The 20,685-nt window shown below is 35.6% G+C and overlaps 1 protein-coding gene across 13 annotated transcripts in view; it reads left to right on the forward strand.

The window, feature by feature from the left end:
* The window catches only part of CADPS2 (calcium dependent secretion activator 2), a 746,428-nt gene that overhangs the window by 471,862 nt on the left and 253,881 nt on the right, over nucleotides 1–20,685 (forward strand). For all 13 annotated transcript variants that reach the window (XM_043965472.1, XM_043965471.1, XM_043965468.1 and 10 more), the window contains exon 9: nucleotides 5,842–5,908. In XM_043965472.1, coding sequence (XP_043821407.1) covers nucleotides 5,842–5,908 — 67 coding nt within the window. The remainder of the gene's footprint in view (nucleotides 1–5,841; nucleotides 5,909–20,685) is intronic.

Below are 20,685 nucleotides of genomic sequence, written 5' to 3' on the forward strand. Positions count from 1 at the left end.
ACAATTCAGCAAATGTTTATATGGTAAAAGACACTGGCAATAAAAAAATTGATTATAATATAACCCCTGACTCCAGTTAGCTAGCAGTCTAATGGAAGGATTGAGAAAGATTCACAGATAAATAAGTATATAAAAGAGGTACAAAAGTTTGTCATGATTATAAAGGGGTCATTTAAGACAGGGGAATCATGGAACGTCATGGAGAAGATAGAATCTCAGTTGAACTTTGGAGCATTTCATTAGGAAGAAATAAAGTAGGGAATGCATGTAAGTATAGAGGATACTGTAAGTAAGCACAGATTTGGAGAGAATGAAGAAGTCTGGGGAATGGTAAGTAGCCCAATGTGGCTAGGACATAGAATTAACGAAAAGGAATAGTAAGAGAGAAGACTAGAAAAAGATTGGAAACAGATTGTGGTAGATACACATATTTCTTCTAACTGCATTTCTTCCTGTTGTTCTTCCTTTACATATTTTTCCTCTATAATTTCTCTATATTTATATATCATTTTGAAGTTAGAATAATTGACATTTCAAATGGTGATATACTGAGCATTTTCAAAAGTTTATTACATCAGTTTATTAATAACACATTGAAATAAAAGAGGAAACAATGTTACAACTGAAATATAATTATGGATAAATAGAAATAACAATGTTCATCCTCAGAATTTCAAATGTACCTCCTATCTAAAAATAAATGGTTTTAACCTAAATATGCTTAAGTTGTACATAAGTGTGATTACATAACATTTTTTTTTTAATCAAGGAGGTTGACATAATTGGAGAGATATGTGTTGCTTGTGCTTAGGCCATGCTCATATAATAATTGTAACAATGCTACCTGAATGTAGATTTTTTTTTCGGGGCAATTGGGGTTAAGTGACTTGCCCAGGGTCACTCAGCTAGTAAGTGTTAAGTGTCTGAGGTTGGATTTGAACTCAGGTACTCCTGACTCCAGGGCCGGTGCTCTATCCACTGCACCACCTAGCTGCCCCTGAATGTAGATTTAATAATATAATAATCATACTATGATGTAGTACTTTATAAAATTAGACAAAATTAAATTCATTTGGAAGAATCAAATGTCTAACATCTCAAAGGAAATCATTTTTGAAGTAGGAATGAAGGGATAATAGCACTTCCAGGACTCATAAAGCAAGAATTACCAAAAATGTTTTATAATGTTCTAAAATTGAAAAATAGATAAATGGAAAATTTATATCAAATTCAATGTTTAATAAATTTGTGAATATAAATTACTTGGAGAAGAATTCCCTATTTGACTAGAATTGCTGGGGAAACTGGAAATAGTATGGTAAAAAATTACTTTTGATCAGCATCTTTTGCTATATATCACAATAAGGTCAAAATGGGTACACACCATTAAAAAAATAGAAATGAACTAAACTAGTTAACACTTAATAGCTGTGGCCAGGGAGAGAATTTGATAACCCAAGGATAGAACTGAATACCAAAGATAAGATAAATTTTGATTATATGCAATTGAATAGGTATTATATAAACAAAATCAACATAAGTAGAATAAAAATTGAAACTGTCAATTGGGAGTAATATTTGTATGTTATCTCTAAAGGTTTATTATCTAGAATGTATATGAAATTTGAATTGTCTGGAGCATTGAGAGATTAAGTGGCTTTCCCACAGTCACAAAATCAGTATACGTCAGGGGTATGACTTGAACTGAAGGTTTCCTGGCTTTAAGACCAGCTCTCCATACTCTATGCCACACTGCCTTTTAGTAGAGAAGTAACATAAACACATAGGACCAAGAACAGTTATACAAAAGACAAGTGGTCAAAGAACGAGTACGTTGTTACCAAAAGAATTGCAAAGTAGTAATAACATGTTAGATACCTCCACAAATAATGGAAGAAATAAATGCAAATTAAAAGTTCTGAGGTTTCACATCAAATGTAGAAAACTGGCAAAAAAAAAAAAAGATATGAAGTCATTATTGGAGGGGCTATAGAAACAAGCCTAGGCACACACTGAGCTTTGAATTTTCCAGTTATGTTGGAAGGCAATTTAAAATTTGAGCCAAAATGCCCATATTCTTTGGCCTAGAGATTTCATTGCTATTCACATAATCCCGGGAAAGTTGGACATAAAAAAGTTTTCACCTATAACAAAATATATTTGGCATTACTATTTGTGGTGGCAGAGAACTATAAACCAAAATAGGTGTGCACCAGTTGAGGAACAACTGAATAAATTGTGTAATTATGTAAATTCAATCAACTATTACTCCATCATAAGAAATAAAAAATAGGATGGGTTCAGAGAAGCATGAAGATACTTATTTGAACAGATACTGAGGGAAGCGAGCAGAATAATGGTTACAAGAGTATAAATGGAAAGAGCAACCCAAAAAAAGGATACTGAAGGTTATGTAATTATATTGTCAAGCATGGCACCAGAGAAAAGTTAAGAAAATACACCTCCTCTTTCCAGAGCTGGGAAACTTTGGGTATGGAATATTCAACTACAGTTAGACACTGTCAATCTATTGTTTGGTTTTGCTCACCTGCTTTATCTCTTTCTCACTCTCTCACGCTCTTGTTCTCACTCTTGCTCTCGCTCTTTCTTCAAAATTGTTTCTTAAAGGGATGGGCCACAGAGTAAAGATTAGGAAAACTCTATATTTGGAAATTAAGGTAATATAAAAGCAAAAGATGTCAATAAAAGCTGAATAAGAAGTTAATTCTTATCATTTAAAAGTGATTGTCTAATAATACATCATAAAATGTGATATCCTCTTCTTATATGATTTTTGGTCCTATTTGTTTCTTAATAATCTTTAGAAATTTTATTTTCTAATTTTCAAATTCATTGCATTATTCTCAAATGATACATGACACTGAAACAGAAAGGATATATGTACTATGTTCACATTTACTTAATTTTTGAAATGAGAATAAGTTGTTTACCATTCATTCTCATAAATTCTTTATCATTTTCTGTTCTTATCCTACCTCTTCATTAATAAATGGATCATCTTGCAAATTAAAACAACTCTGAGGTACCACCTGACACCTATCAGATTGGCTGAAATGACAAAAAAGGAAAATAATAAATGTTGGAGAAGCTGTGGGAAAATTGGAACACTAATGCATTGTTGGTGGATCTGTGAACTGATCCAGCCATTCTGGAGAGCAATTTGGAATTATGTCCAAAGGGTGATAAAGCTGTGCATACCCTTTGACCCAGCAATACCACTTTTGGGTCTTTTCTCCAAAGAAATCATGGAAAGGGGAAAGGGACCCACATGTACAAAAATATTTATAGCTGCTCTTTATATGGTGGCAAGGAATTGGAAGTTATGGGGATGCCCATCAATTGGGGAATGGCTGGACAAGTTGTAGTATATGAATACAATGGAATACTATTGTGCTGTAAGAAACAATGAGCAGGAGGAGTTCAGAGAAACCTGGAGGGTCTTGCGTGGGCTGATGATGAGTGAAATGAGCAGAACCAGAAGAACATTGTACACAGTATCATCAACATTGAGTGTTGATCTACTGCGATGGACTATATTCTTCTCACCAATGCAATGGTACAGAAGAGTTCCAGGGAACTCATGATAGAAGAGGATCTCCAAATCCAAGAAAAAAAAAAAGAACTGTGGAGTATAGATGCTGAATGAAGCATACTATTTCTTTTGTTTTTGGTGCTGTTGTTTTTTCTATTTTGAGGTTTTTCATCATTGCTCTGATTTTTCTCTTATAACATGACTAATGCAGAAATAGGATTAATGTTATTATGTGTGTGTGTGTATATATATATATATATATATATATATATATATATATATATATATATAACCTATATCATATTACCTGCTGTCTAGGGGAGGGGGGAGGGAGGGGAGGGAGGGAGAAAAATCTGAAATTGTAAAGCTTGTATAAACAAAAGTTGAGAACTATCTTTACATGTAATGGGAAAAAATAAACTACTTTATTAATTAAAAAAATAAAAAAAAATAAATGGATCATCTGTCAGCAAATAAATACACTTTTGTTCGGTCAAAATTCTGTAACGGTTGTTATAAAAATGTTTGTTGTTGTTCAGTTCTGTACAACTCTATGTGACCCCATGGATTTTTGTCTATGGGGCTTTCTTGTCAAAGATAGTAGAGTGGTTTGCCATTTCCTTCTCCAATGTACACCCATTTTATAGATGAAGAATTGAGTGAACTAGGAGTTAAATGACTTGCCCAGGGTCACATATCTAGTAAGTGTCTGAGGTCAGATTTGAACTCAGATCTTCCTGACTCTAAGCCCAGTGCTGTATCCACTGCACCACTTAGCTGCCCATAGTAAAAGTTGTTCTGACCAACATACAAAACTATGGTACCCCTATAGAGCCAGTATCTTAATTATTTTATAATTTCACAATTTAGCATTATATCACCACCAGCTGTGGTACATAATGACTTTTGGGGGGGGGCCGTGGGGGTTAAGTGACTTGCCCAGAGTCACACAGCTAGTAAATGTCAAGTGTCTGAGGCTGGATTTGAACTCAGGTACTCCTAAAACCAGGGCTGGTGCTTTATCTACTGCATGACCTAGCTGCCCCTACATAATGACTTTTTGAAGTTGAAGATATTATTCCTGGTATAGATATACTGAGCATAACATAGATAGATAGATAGATAGATAGATAGATAGATAGATAGATAGATAGATAGATAGATAGATAGATAGATAGATGATAGATAGATAGATAGATAGATAGATAGATAGATAGATAGATAGATAGATAGATAGATAGATAGATAGAGGTATAGATAGATATAACCAAGCATAACATAAAGCGTTGCTCAGTATCATTTTACAATAGTAGGATTGGGATAAGAAGTATAAGAAACTCTTAGATGACAAAATTCTTTCTACCAATAAAGATCCATACCTTCCCTATCACTTGGAATCTTAGACTTTCTGAGAGCACTTAAAAGTAAAATAACTTGCCCAGGGTCACAAAGCCAGTATGTGTCAGAGACAGGATTTGGACCTGATCAAGTCTTTCTGGCTTTGAAGCCAGTTCTCTATTCACTGCAGTATGCTGACTTCCTTTATAATAAGGATGATAATAATTATAGCCAAACACAGTATTTATGCAAAACCCCACTGTGACATCATTCAGCCATTTGCTAGAGGCAGAAAATGGAAGTTTATCATTGATCCAAGCTAGTATTTGGTAAAAATCAGTCATTAATCTTCTTAGCATATCTTTTTTGGAGGGGCAGGGCCATGAAGGTTAAGTGATTTGCCCAAAGTCACACAACTAGTAAGTGTCAAGTGTTTGAAGTGGAATTTGAACTCAGGTCCTACTGAATCCAGGGCTGGTGCTTTATCCCCTGGGCCACCTAGCTGCTCCTAGCATCACTATGTTGCTTAATGTGAGTACATACAAGCCATTTCTATAGGACTACCTCCTGTAACATCATTTCCCTTACATTTATATTTTAATGAAAACAATTAATGACACTAATTAGGCGTTGTCTATATATTAGGTGCTTTCTGAATCCAGATGTCGTCTATATGTAGCTATAACCAATATCATGTCAAACAACTTATACTGGTCCTCTTCTAGTCCCACATCCTTAGCTCAACTATTTTGTTTCACAAAGATTCCAAGTGATTCAAATTTTGCATTCAGTTAATTCATGCTTTTGAACTTGCAGGAATAAATGATAATGACTTTATACAATGTTGAAAGTGTCCATAGCACCAGTAACAAGAAAAACAAGGATCAGTTTAAAGGATCCATTGAACAACTTGTTAATTATTCATATATTCTCTTGTTTTTCCCTTACAGATATTTATATGCCCTTGGACAAAAGGTTTGGAAAAGGTGGAAAAAACGATACTTCGTTCTCGTTCAGGTTAGTAAATTTTTCTGATATTTCAATAACTTCTAAGTAACCTACTTCTCTAGCTAATAAGTGTTGTATATATGTCTATACAACAATACTTTTTAAAATGAAAAGAAAAATCAACTTATTTAGTGAGGTTCTTAAAGAAGCACATTTTTAAAAAAAATGTTCACTTAAACATGCCCAAGACAGTCCATTCACCTTCTTGGTGATAAGAAAATATTGTGGACTTTAGTGTTACAGGATTCTGAAGGCACCCTTGATACTTGAATGTATTGGTTTTGACTATTTTATTGTATATTTTATTTGCATGTTTTTTTTAATTTATTCCCCTTAAATGAAATTAACTAACTTTGACAGGAATGGTCTCTATCAAAATAATCATCTGATGTAGTATAAATTACCATTCTGTGGTACAGTAAAACATGGTTCCCAAAGGAAATGCATTTCAGAAGAATCACATCTGGGTTTCCTAGCTTAACTACACAAGCTCAAAAACTGTGTTTATTCCCATACTACAGGTTATCTATAGTATATGATAACAGTGTAGTGCAAGCTAAGATATTTTCAGTGGCAACATCAGTACTATCTTATGACTTCGTCCACCTAACCCCATAACAGTTGATTGTAAAGTGGAAAATTATCAGTAGTAGTTTGGCTATATAGTGCTTTACAGCCGATCTGAATAAATTTTCTCACTACATAGACTGGTTGTTCTCTCATGTCATTTAACTTCACATTTGTGGACAATAGTGGGGTGTACTCCTGACTAGACCATAACTCTAACCACATCATAGTTTACATTGATTCCCTGTCCTATTTTTCTAATATTTCATCAGAAGAAATGAAATTTAAGCAGCAATTTTATTGTGTTTTCTAACTGCAAAGAAGAAGTATAGTATACTTTAGCTTCAGGAAGAGCTGCATTCAAATCTACCTCTGAGGTTTATTTACCATCACTCTAATCCTCTGAAAACTCTCTAAGGCTGTTGTGTTTGATACAAATGGTTTGTGATCTGTAATGTGGAATTAGTTCCCACATTGATTAAGTCCTGGATTCTTGATGTCTTGAAGAATCCTCCTGAAAGATGATTTTAGAAATGGGAATAGTCCATGTTTGAGGGAAATTTGTGTTCTCTTTCTCTTCTTGATTATTGATATACTAAAACATTTTTCCAAGTCCACAAAAGTTATCTACATGATATTAAATAGGCTTCATACATACATACATGTATGTGAAATTAAAAACACTTTTGCATTCTATAATTCCAATTTAGGAATCTTAATGCTGAATGAAACATGCCTATGGGTAATATCTCTCTCAAATGCTTAAATCATGTTTGGGCCATTTGTAGATATTATTTATACATACACGCACATAGAACAGGGCTCAAATATACCAAGGTGATCAGTAGACACTAATCAGAAAACTTGCTAAAGTTATTTAAAAAACCAATTGAAAACTTCCCCACAATTCCATTTATAACGAAGAAACAAATTGAATACACACTTTTTCAAAACCAGGATAGAAATGCATGCAGGTCTAACTAGAATAGCCTATTGGGGAAACTGGGTAGTTTATATTAGCGTGTTTAAAGACAACCCTCCTTGTATCTGCACACAGCTTGGAGGCCATCCTAGCAGGCTGCATTATTGAAAGGTGAAGGAGTCATTTTTAGTAGGGAGGACAGTGTACCCCTGCTGTGTCTGCTGCTGCCATCGGCAGGATGGTGCTCTAGTGATAATGTGAATCTCATCACCACTTGTGAGTGTGTATTATGTGAGTGATATAGCTGGAGATCTAGCCATCAGCCCAAGAATTTTGCACCCCTAGAAATTGATTGAGAGTAAGAATTTTCCTGCTGCAGAGTCATTGTTCAAAGTGAACTCTCTAGGAGCTAGGAAAGTGTGGACTTTTCAAATACTTTCTGCTACAAACATTTAAATCAAAAGCAAATGCTAGAATAGGGGAGGGAGAAAATAAGGAAGATAGTTTCATTTATGAGTGTGGGGAATGTACCTCTGACTTAAGTCAATGCATTTAGTTCCTAGATAATATAAGATACAACCACAGCTTTTCCCCAACTTTGTCCCCATTTCTCATGGACTTCTGAGGGCTATTTACTGTACTATTAAAAAGGATATTTTAGCATTTCAACTAGAATCAGAAAATTTTAAGTAGAGAATAAGAGTTTAAAATGGAGTCTAAGACTTGATTTTCCCAAAGCAAACATTATGACAGAACAGATTCCAAATCATTTCAGTCTGTTTGTTCATTTAAAAATATTAACAAAAAGTTAGACTGAATGAGAAGAGTTGACTTGATATCATTATGATATTTTGTCATTTAATAATTTTTCAAGACATATAAGCTTTAAAATGTATTTAGACTTTTAATTTATTTGATTCATTTTAACAGTCATAAAATAATTCCCAATATCCTCTTTTTATACTTGTAATTGATCAAGAAGAATAATTCACTAATTATAATTGCTTTTTTGATCTGTATTTAACAATACATTTGCACACACTCAAGATAGGCAAAAGATGTAGTAGAAGGAGCACTAGATTAGAAGTCAGAGAAAGGGAACTTGAATCTCACCTCTGGCAGCTCCCATATGCCTTAAAGTAGCTTTGAAACATCAAGGTAGTGAAAGCATTTATCCTTTATTTGTCATATTTTTATTCACTCAAAGGAAGACTCAAGGTTTAATGTGAGGAGCCTGGAATATAGAGGAGGGGATGGAGAAGCGGGGAAAATGGAGATAATCTGTCATATAAATCTCTTTGTAATCTAGCCCTGGGGGGCAGTTAGGTGGCACAATGGATAGAGCACTGGCCCTGGATTCAGGAGGACCTGAGTTCAAATCTGCCTTCAGACATTTGACACTTACTAGCTGTGCGACCCTGATCAAATCACTTAACCCTCATTGCCCTGTAAATTAATTAATTAATTAATTTTTTTTAATTAAAAAAAAATCTAGCCTCATTCTACGCATTACTCCCCAGCTACCCCCACCACACCCCTACCAAGTATACTGTTATCCAATGATATTGACCTTCTTGCTGTTTCTTATACAAGACAGTGCATCTCCCACCCTACCTGGCTGCCCCCCATGCCAGAATTTTCTTGTTCCTCATCTCTTATCTCCAGGTCTCCCTGGCTTCTTTCAAGTTCCATTTAAATTCCATCCTCAATACCTCTTGATACTCATGCCTTCCTTATATTAATTACTTCTGTTTTATCCTGTATATATCTTGCTTGTACACACAGTTGTATGCATGTTCACTCCCCCATTAGACTGTGAGCAAGGACTGATTTTTTGTTTTTCTTGGCCTTTCTTATACCTTTAGTGCTTAACACAGTGCCTAACACATAGTAGATGCATAAGAAGTGCTCATTGTGTTGATTTGACAAGGGAAGATTACAGCAAAGGTAATTTGCTACATCTCAAACTTAATGGTCTTGAAGAACTTGACAAGAAAAAAAGAGGAGGTTCAGAAATATACCTAAAGAAAAGTGGCTCTTCAGCCTGGATAGTGTACCCAATTTCCTATCACTCCTAATTAGTGTGAGATATAGAGCTGTTAAAAAATAGGACAACTAGGGTAAATCAGCCAACATCCCAACTAGGATGGGAGGCAATGAAATGTTCAATTTCATGAAAAGATTGAGAATCTAAGGGTAGGAAGAGAAGTTAGAGGCAGTCTGTTATAAGAAAAAACTGTACGTTACCCCCTTATCCTTGCAAAATATGTATGTGTGTATATACATACATAGGTAGGTAGGTAGGTTTTTTTGGAATATAACAAACTCATTTCTAATTTTTTCCTTAGTTATAAAATGGTGATAACAACACTTAGACTCCTTTTTCACAGGGCTATTGTGAGAATGAAACAAGATCCTTTGTTATGCTAAAAGTACTAAATGAATGTTAGCTTTTTTTTTCTGGTGGGGAGGGGGTGGGGGGTGGAGAAGAAATGGACCTGTGGTTTCACCGGCATTGGGAATTTGGAGAGATTAAACACTCTACCAATGCAAAGCTCTAGCCAAACTGCAAAGCTCACTGTTTCCCAATATTGTCCTATTTCCACCTCCACACCGCCATGGACACATTGCTACCCATGACTGATATAACCTTAACTTCTCCTTCAAGGCCCAGCTCAAGTGGTACCTCATCTAGCACACTTTCCACTATTCCTTCTTCCTTAAATTTCTAAACTCTTTTACATAGGTTAGTGTGACACCTCTTCTACCCCTAGGCATTTTCCAATGTGTCTTTTAACTATTTGTGTATGTGGATCGTCCATTCAATTGATGTTTTCAATTTAAAATTTTAATTTTTTTTCACATATTTTCTTTTTACACCACTTTCATTTTTTAATATATCACTTCTCCTCTAACCAATGAACTGTATCTTGTAAAAAAATATTTTTGAAGAAAGGGTAGGGGAGAAAAAGAATTTGGAAAAACTAATCAGCATATCTGCTGATTTTGGCAAATGTATGTAATGTTCCACATCCATAGACTTCCACCCTTGCCAAAAAGAGATGAAGATAACTTTCAAAACAGCGCCAATCTCTTTTTTTTGCATTACTGGTGCCTACCTCAAGGCCTTGCACATAGTCACATCTAATATATGTTTGTTTATAGAATTGAATTAAACTAAAATTTTTCTAAAGAGAATTGTCAGTAAGATATAGGAGGCTGTCATGTGTACCAAAATAGTTACTTTAATGATATCCTGGGAAGTTGCATGATTCGAAGCCCTACTAGTGGCATTGTCTACTGTGATTGGAGAAAAAGTCCAGCCTGGATGGAGCTGACTTGTTGTATGATGTCAGCAGACACAGAAATAGACATCTACTTTATTTTGGCCCAGTATCAAAGTGTTCAGTGCTTGTTGTCAATGCGTCAGAATCATGACTCGAAGTTGCTGCAAACAACAGCAGGCTATCAAGACATAATGTTAATTAAATATCAACTGAGTTGGCACAAGATGTAAACAGTCAGCCCATGCCATTGAAGTGATCTGTGTGCTTTACAGATATGCTGGAAGCCCGCTGTCAGTGAGACACAGGCACGATCTACTTTAAACTAAATTAATAATAATCATAATCATAATCATAATCATAGCAATAATAATACTAGATTCCCTAACAACACACCTGGTGATCACCTGCAGAACACTCTTCTCACATATTGGAGGCAGGTGGAGAATACCATTAATATGTAAGGAACAAAAAATTCAGTCGCAGGATATAGATAGGCTCATGTTTACACATGGTAATGAAATAAGTGACACAGGTGTGAAGTTAACAGACATGGAATGCTGTTAGTGCAAGAAGGAGCTTATGGGAGAGTGGCTGGCTGCTTCACCAATGCGGTTTGCACTTAGCACTTTCCATAGTCATTAAGAAGAGAAAACTGAGAGGGAAGGGTTAAATGCTTGGGGAAATTACCAGAACTGTTTCGTCTAGTTTTCTGCTGTTGCTCCTCTGTTTTGTTTTGTTTTGTTTTGTTTTGTTTTACTATCCTGTCCTCTGTTTTTAAGAGAGAATAGAAAATGCACATGTGATTTAGAATTTGAAGATGCAGTAATAAGGGAGGTCTGGCTATGGGCTCTCACCAGAGGAGGGAACTCCTAATTGTGGAAACTCTGTCCACCGGTACACAATAGCCATCTATCTGTACCTTGTCATGTTAAAGCTTTGTCTAGGGCACTGAGGAGTAAAGTGCTTTGGCAAAGGTCACTTGGCTAATATGGATAAGAGGCAGGGCTGGAATCCAAATCTTCTAATCCCATAGCAAACCCTCTTCCTACCCTGCTGTGCTTCCTCTCATATGTTAAAGAATGATATGGGATTTCCTAACAAGGAAGAGAGAAGAAATGCTGTTTTTATTTTTCAGATTATATTTTAAAGCAATCTTTCCCCTTGGAAGGATTCCATTATTTATTTATTTTCAAGAACTAAGACTCAAACTGCCAGGTAGAAATGTAGTTTTCACTGACTCAGTTTTGGGTTAAATTTTTTTAGATATTTTCTTATTAATTTTTAAAATATATCATAGAAACCTTGTTCTTTGATTCATAGTCCATATCATTTCCTTAAGAGATGAGTATGTGTATGTAAGTGTATATAGCTATAAAGATAGATATATCACTGTGCAGAGTACATATGAAGACGTGGTCTGAGCCAGTGGTCTCCAATGCAGCTTGATGGTGCAATGAATAGAGAGAGCATTAGTCCTGGAATGAGGAGGACTTGTTGAAATCCTGCCTCAGGCTCTTACTAGCTGTGTGACCCTGGGCAAGTCTCTTAGACACCATTTGCTTACATTTCCTCAACTGTAAAATGAGGGTAATAACGGCACCTACCTTCCAGGATTGTTGTGAGCATCAAATGAGAAAATATTTGTAAAGTGTTTAGCACTGTGCCTGACACATAGTAGACACTATGTAATTCCTTATTTCCTTCCACCATCCAAATAATAAAGTGAGGCCTAAATTTCTGTGGGGGCAAGAGGAAATTGTGGGTGAAAAAGGAAGGATGTTAAAATGGAACCAAGCAACTGAAAAACTTCCAAACACCATTTATTAGCTGAAATGAGAATTAAGACTAGTAAAATGTGACATAATTCCTTGTTACCTAAAAACTCTAATTGGGAATTTATTTAAATTCAATAATTGTCTGCTTTGTACCAACCACTGTGATAGATGCTATGTTCCCTTTCCATCAGGGATCTTAGAATTTACAATAAGGAACAACAAGTATACCAATCAGTGTAACACACAAAACAAAATATATAAACTATAAGAAATATAGGGGTTTGTGAAATCTGTGCGTATACATACAAACATACATATATATATGTATATATAATTTTAATATAATTGGTTTCCTCTGTGATCCTATATATTTTATTTTATGCATTTAAAAACACTGTTCTGAGAAAGAAATACATAGATTTCACCAGACTGAAAAAGAAGACTCAAAAATTAAGAGCAGCCAGTAGAGAGGCTCAGAGGAGGAAGAGCTCATATTCCATTTGGAAACATGATTTCATGAAAAAGATAGACATTTGAAATGAACCTATAAGGATGAGTAGGTGATAGAAGAAGGGATTTTGCACTTAAGGAAAAGTATTAATGAGCAATGACACTAAAGCAAACTATTTGTCACTAACACTGAGAACAACAAATAGTTTACTTTAGCTAGTGTATAGAATTCTTGTAAGAAGAGGCCACTAGGAAATAAGTTGGTAAAAGGAGATTGAACCTATCTTATTAAAAGCCTCATATGTCAAAATGAAGAGTGAAATTTAGTGAGTAATGGAGGGTTGGTGGAAACTAAGAAGGGGAATGATATAATCAAAGTTCTGCTTTAGAAATAATAATAACCATTCAGATTTATATCATATTTTACAGTTTACCAAGTGCTTCCTTCAGAACATTGTAAGGGTGGCAGTTGTTAAGTAGTTTTTAAGTTGTGCTTGATTTTTCATGAACTCATTTTTGGAGTTTTCTTTGCATAGATATTGGAGTGGTTTGTCATTTTCTCTTCCAGCTCATTTTATAGTTGAGGAAACTGAGATGAAAAAACTTAACTGATTTGCTTATAGTCACTTGCCTGTTGTGTCTGATTTGAACTCATAAAAATGAGTCTTCCTCATTTTCCAAACCCAATGTTCTATATCCATGGTGCCATCTGGCTGCCAAAAATTACCAGTGCAAGTATTAATAATCCTCATTTTACAAATGATGAAACTGAGGCAGAAAGAAGTGATGAGATTTTCCCACAGTCACATAGCTAGTAAAAGTTATACCTGGGGCCCAAAGAGGAGAAAGTATGACTGAAGGCAGGAAAACAGGTAGTAAATATGCTCAAACCAGTGCAGTTTAAGGAAGGGAGAGGGGTGGAGGGATTCAGGGACTTGTGTGATTACATAAGCGAGCTATTTTGTACTTTCATCTCGTTATGTTTCTATAAGAGCATTTCATGGGTTGCTTCTGTGAGGCACCTGAAAGGTGAAGGAGAAGCAGATGGTGGACATGAGCGAGCTTCAACCTATTGCTAATAAAGAATTTTACAGGAGAAGTAGTGTAAAAGATCTCTAATGCGTTTAACAAAAATAAGGTGAGTCAATCATACAGCAAGATGGAGGAATGGATAGTTTGCATGTCTCATTAGTATGGGAAGATATCTAGGCAAAACCCCAAGCGAGTTAGGTGGAACCCCTGTGGAAGATTTATGGATATACATAGATGAGATTTACACTGGAGGAGAAGGCGTGGCTGAGTTATATTTTCAAATGTTGGAGGGCATCTATGCACCCATAAAATCATAAATATTCTGAGGTATTGAAAGCTACTCAGTGAACAGTGTGATGACAGGAAGCATGTAAAAGTAAATTCTATTATTCTATAGCATTTACTCTCAGAAGATTAAAAAAATGAATTCTCTAACTCTTCATGGTGAAAATGAACATTAACATGCATCAAGAGTATAAAGTAGAATGAAGGAAAATTATACTGTCCTTTCTTTTTACAATAATTTTTAGTTTGGGTGTTTTCTCAGGCCCTTTTAGACACAAGTCACCTTCCTCCTGGCCACTGCCCCATCATCTCAAGTGAAGATGATAAAACACCTTTTGTCATGATGTTTCCTAAGGTTCTCTCCTTACAATTTCTGGTTTTCCTTGGAAAGTAACTGTATGGCTGGCACTTAGTAAATAAAGATTTATTACTCAATAAGCATTTATTAAACAGTCAGCAAAGGTATCACATAGTTATAAGAATCTAATCTATGATATTAAAGAAATAATGAGAGATATACACATATTTACTTTTATTAACTATTTCTGAGGCCTGTTTTAAAAAAGCAACTCATGTCAGCAAAGCATTTAAGTGAATGTTGAAGTTGACTTATGTAGGAACATTTTAATCCTAAAAAAATTCTCTATTTGACTCTCTGAAATACATGCGAAGCATCTTTGTTATTGATTAGTCGAGTACTAAATTTCCTCTAATTCTGCACTCTTGTTAAATGGTATTAACAGTGTTTGGCAAGCACTTGATAAGATCATAGTCTTTTTTTCATCCATCCTGGCCTTGAGGGAGAACTTTGTTTTTCTGGATTACAAGCAGCTCTGATTTTCTAATATCTCTAGCTGTACCTTTGGCTTCTGCCAAGACTATTTTCAGCTGAGGATTTGCTTTAAGCCTTAATCTTTACAGAAATGAGCCAGTGGGAGTGGCTAAGCTGCCAGCCGTTAACACAATTCCTGGAGCAGGGATGTAGCATAGAGGCTTGAAAATTGTGGTCTCTCTTATAGTTAGCACATAAAAGTGTAGATATAGGGGACAGGTGTTGAACAGGCTGACAGTTGAAAGCAAAATAGGTTTCCCCTGCCAGATGCAGAAACCTTATGAGACCACAGCCACCTAAGGGGTCCAGCTAAGATCAATAAAAAGCAAAGACAGAGCTGATTATACTCTATCCATAGATCTGAGGTCAATGTACACTCTTTCACTGTGAATGCAATTTTTACGGAGAGAGTAAAAGTGGGTTGGATTAGGTATATTAAATGTTCAGCTTACCCATGTCTTTCTCTTGCAGGGATTTTTATTTGCAAAAAACATAATAAATTGGTTAAGCTTTGTTGAGTATTATATCAGTAAGCTACACAGTGAAAACAAATACAAGGCTAAAGAATTCAGAGCAGGTGGTACCACCTGTTTCAGTCTAATCCCAGCCCTCACAATCTGCCACCTAGATGCGTGGTAGAATGGAGAATCTAAGGGTGACTCATAGTTGGGAGCAGAGGGAAACAGTTGTAACTCTGGCTCTGGTACTGAATCTTCCTTGTAGGAGGATTATTATAATAATTAGGGCCAGTGGATATTGACAACTCCATCTGTGTGAATCAACTATAGAAAATCTGCCCCCAAATTTTTTACTTGCTTGGCTGGAAAGCTAATAGTTTTGTCTAGATGGAAGTCTATGAATTGATGCTGCTGATGCAATTGCTGTAAAAATTTTTGAGTAAGAACAGAACATAAAGGTGATATGGAAGAGAGCTTCCCCCAAAAGATTGTGAGAAGCACAATGAAAGTGGAGGTGTATTGGTCCTATTTAGTATGCTAGGAAAATACAAATTGGGATGGTCTTGAGTTGCCATCTTTGGGATAAATGAGCATGTTGAAAACCATTTTCTGTTATCAAATGCACCATTTTCTGTGGTCAAATGGGTCAGATATCCTAATTGCTAGTGACAACTGTAATGGTAGTTAGTATTTTATTACTCTCCCATCTGCACCCCTCATTACTTCTTTAGACCCAATTAACTTTGTCAGATTATGTTGGCTGAGATTGAGCCATCGAAATAAACAAAACCTTAAAAAAAACACCAAGGATCAAGAATTACCTGATCATTATCAACTTTAATTTGCTTTTATTGGATTAGGAAGGAGTTAGGATTTTAGAAACAGGATGATTTGGTCAAAGCTTACCCCTTTGCATAGCTTTTCATTCATACTTGATACTTCAAAATTTTTTTACTTTTAAAAATTAAGCTTTACCCTTTGATAAAAAAGCTCAGGTGTCAAGCTTAAAATGCTCAGCTGGAGGTTAAGAGTAAAAGAGAAAACAGAAAAATCAATTTATGCAACAAAATTGTTTGTCAAACAGGAGACAATTTAACAAGGTTTTCTACCTGGAGGGCCAATTTTTAAAGGTTTTAAAACAAAATCATAGTTTGAATGCATAGGTGAAATAACACCCTGCCCTTGACAGGTAGACCTAGTCACAGATTTATAAGAATCTTTTGAGGTAGCTTATTTGTTTTTTTTTTTTGGTTTTGTTTTTGTTTTTTTGTTTGTTTTTGTTTTTGCTGGGCAATGGGGGTTAAGTGATTTGCCCAGGGTCACACAGCTAGTAAGTGTCAAGTGTCTGAGGCCAGATTTGAACTCAGATTCTCCTGAATCTAGGGCTAGTACTTTATCCACTGTGCCACCTAGCTGCCCCCAACTTATTTGTTTTTTTAGACAACCGAGATCTTTCGTTATGGTGACAAACTCTTCTTCTAGAGAATTAGGATGGAGTATCAAGCAGGAGCTCAGTCTGGGAGTCAGAAAGACCTGGGTTCAAATCCTATCTCTGAAGCACATTAGCTGTTTGACTATAGGCAGTCCACTTCTCAAAGCTCAAGACAATCTTAAGAATATTAGTTACTGAGTTGCTTATCTATATTTACATAGAAACTTCTCCGACCAGAAGTTCCTTACACTGATGTAACCACAGGTTTGAACATGTAAACTTAGTTGTCCCAAAAGTCTTAGCACATAATAGCTAATTACTTTATTTTTTTTAATTAATAAAGTATTTTATTTTTTCCCATTACATGTAAAGATAGTTCTCAATTTTTGTTTATACAAGCTTTACAATTTCAGATTTTTCTCCCTCCCTCCCCTCCCTCCCCCCTCCCCTAGACAGCAGGTAATATGATATAGGTTATATATATATATATATATATACACACACATATCCACACACACATAATAACATTAATCCTATTTCTGCATTAGTCATGTTATAAGAGAAAAATCAGAGCAATGATGAAAAACCTCAAAATAGAAAAAACAACAGCACCAAAAACAAAAGAAATAGTATGCTTCATTCAGCATCTATACTCCACAGTTCTTTTTTTTCCCTTGGATTTGGAGATCCTCTTCTGTACCATTGCATTGGTGAGAAGAATATAGTCCATCACAGTAGATCAACACTCAATGTTGATGATACTGTGTACAATGTTCTTCTGGTTCTGCTCATCTCACTTCTCATCAGCCCACGCAAGACCCTCCAGGTTTCTCTGAACTCCTCCTGCTCATTGTTTCTTACAGCACAATAGTATTCCATTGTATTCATATACCACAACTTGTCCAGCCATTCCCCAATTGATGGGCATCCCCATAACTTCCAATTCCTTGCCACCATATAAAGAGCAGCTATAAATATTTTTGTACATATGGGTCCCCTTCCCCTTTCCATGATTTCTTTGGGGAAAAGACCCAAAAGTGGTATTGCTGGGTCAAAGGGTATGGACAGTTTTATCGCCCTTTGGGCATAATTCCAAATTGCTCTCCAGAATGGTTGGATCAGTTCACAGCTCTACCAACAATGCATTAGTGTTCCAAGGCTAATTACTTTACATGATGTTATCTCTAATGGTATAAGCAGATACCATTAACAACTAACAAAGCATGGATCTGAACACTTCATCTCCCCTCTACCCCCTTAGAGACCTCCAGTCACTCATTAATATCTCTAGGATCAATTTTTTGGCATTCAGAGCTTTTTAAAACCTGGCCTCTTCCCACCTTTCTAGTCTCCTCACTTTTTCTTTTCCTCCAAGGACTCTATGTTCCAGCAACACTGGACTTCTTGAAGTTTCTTGAACATAAAACTGAATCTTCCTTCTCTGTGCCTTCATACTAGCTGTCCCCCATATCTGAGTATTTTACCCTCTCCCCTCCATATTTTGGTTTCCTTAACTTTCTTTAAACCTCAGCTCAAATTCCACCTATTCCAGAAGACCTTTTGAAGTCCTCCTTCACTTCTGTTGCCTTCCCTGCTCAGACTGCCTTGTGTCTACTCTGTGTGTCTTCTTTGTATCTAGTTGCTTAGATGCTGTCTTCTCCATTAAAACGTAGGCTCTTTGAGGGTAGCAACTATAATTTCTGTGCTTTTCTTTGTATCTCTAGCATGTAGCATAGTGCCTGATAAATAATGTTTAATAAATGCTTTTTGACTTAACTTGAAAAATAAAAAAGCATTGCCCAAATATATAACAACAACAAAGTATTGGCATCAAATACATGTTTTAGGTAATAACATTAGCTAATATTTCCATCCTTTTTTTGCAGTTTACCATTTCTTATAAAAGTCCTGTTATCTGAGTCCTGTTATCTGAGTAATAAGTTATCATTATCTCTCTTTTGCAGATAGACCAGAAAGGTTAAATAACTTGTCCAACATTATATGGCTAATCATGACCAAGACAGGGCTTAGGTTGAAGTCTTCTGACTTCAAGTTCACTATGCACAGCTGACTGAATACCCATGGGTTCTCTCATTTCCAATAGGTCTAAGGCAGGAAAGATATCAGAAATAAGCACACTTCAGAATGCTCATTAGAAGATATGGAATTTCTGGAAAAGTTCTAATGATGGGAAAAGAACCTGATATTTGAAATTTATGGTGGTACAGTAGAAGCTTCTGTTTATTTTTTTTAATTGTCAGTTCCTTCTATCCAATTTAGTCTTTCTCTAAAACTGTAGTCATCCCCCCCCCCCAACTCCTCCATACACAAAAGCAAAATCCCTGGAGTTCTTTAAGGAGTGAGGCCCTGATTAGATAAAAGGGTAAACATAAAAACAAACATGCCAACCTATTGGTCCTTTAGTGAATAAACCTTGCCAAAGGTCACAAGAAACTGCTAATTGAGTTTGATTCCTTGCATTTACTAAATCCTGACATTCTTACTCATACTGATTCTCTTCCTCATACCCCACCCTCAAAGGCTTCTTTCACAAAAAACTCAAAAGCCATGAGATTCAGACCACACTTAACTCCATAAGAAGATAACTGCTGGGGCAGCTAGGTGGCACAGTGGATAGAGCACCAGCCCTGGATTCAGGAGTACCTGAGTTCAAATCCGGCTTTAGACACTTAACACTTAGGAGCTGTGTGACCCTGGGCAAGTCACTTAACCCCAATTGCCTCACTAAAAAAAAGAAGAAGAAGAAGATAACTGCTACCAATATGACCATTGCCTTAATGCCCAGAGCCAACCCTAGCTCTCGGGTATCAGCTATGGTGTCTCTTATTAAATATAAACCTCTTATCTGGCCCCATAGGTTTCTTCTGTGCAAATCTGTTGTTTTTGTAGTGACAAAGAACCAGAGATTAAAGGGGTGCCCATAAATTTGGGTTTGACTCAACAAATAGTGTATAATTGTAATGGAACATTATAAAAATGATAAAAGAGATGGTTTCAAACCATCCTAGGACAACTGGTATCAGCTGATACAGGGTAAGTAATTTATACCATAATAACAAAATTCTAAATAAAAACTGCTTGGGAAAATTTTAGAACTCTGATCTACTGGCAAGCCACAATTCCTCCTAAGAGAGGTGATGAACTCAAGGTACAAAATGAGAGGCACATTTCTGTATTTAGACAATGAGATTTATTTTGCTTAACTCAGTATACTTTGTATAAGGGCTTAAAGTTTCTTTCTTTAGATTGGGGAGAGAGAATTGTAAGGGAGAAGGGGACTAAACACAATGTTACAATTTTCAAAGTTAAAAAGATAGTTGTTAAATCATTTTTAAATGTATAAAAGAGGATAGAATGAAAGTCCATAGGCAACATAGACAAACATGCCAGTTTGGTAAATAACATGTTGAATTTTTTATTTGCTTGAAGAGGAAAACAAGCCATTTATAATATAAAGTCATAGCTTTGTATATGAATTTTCTTTTTCTGCTCCATTTTGTATTTTTAAAATGTGTACCTTTGATATTAAAGTTCAAGTTGTTTTTTTTTAATTTAACAAAAATATTAAATAATAAAGGACTGTTTTTGTTAATAAAAATTTACTCAAACCTGTGACTAAACGAAGGCCATATAGTGATCATAAGCTTCTATTTAGTTTCCCTAACAGACTTTTCCAAGTCTAATACAAATAAGGTAGGGGCTCTCTAAGTGAGTTAGCTGAATCC

The sequence above is a fragment of the Dromiciops gliroides genome, chromosome 5 (assembly GCF_019393635.1).
Source record: "Dromiciops gliroides isolate mDroGli1 chromosome 5, mDroGli1.pri, whole genome shotgun sequence".
NCBI classification, from domain to species: Eukaryota; Metazoa; Chordata; class Mammalia; order Microbiotheria; family Microbiotheriidae; genus Dromiciops; species Dromiciops gliroides.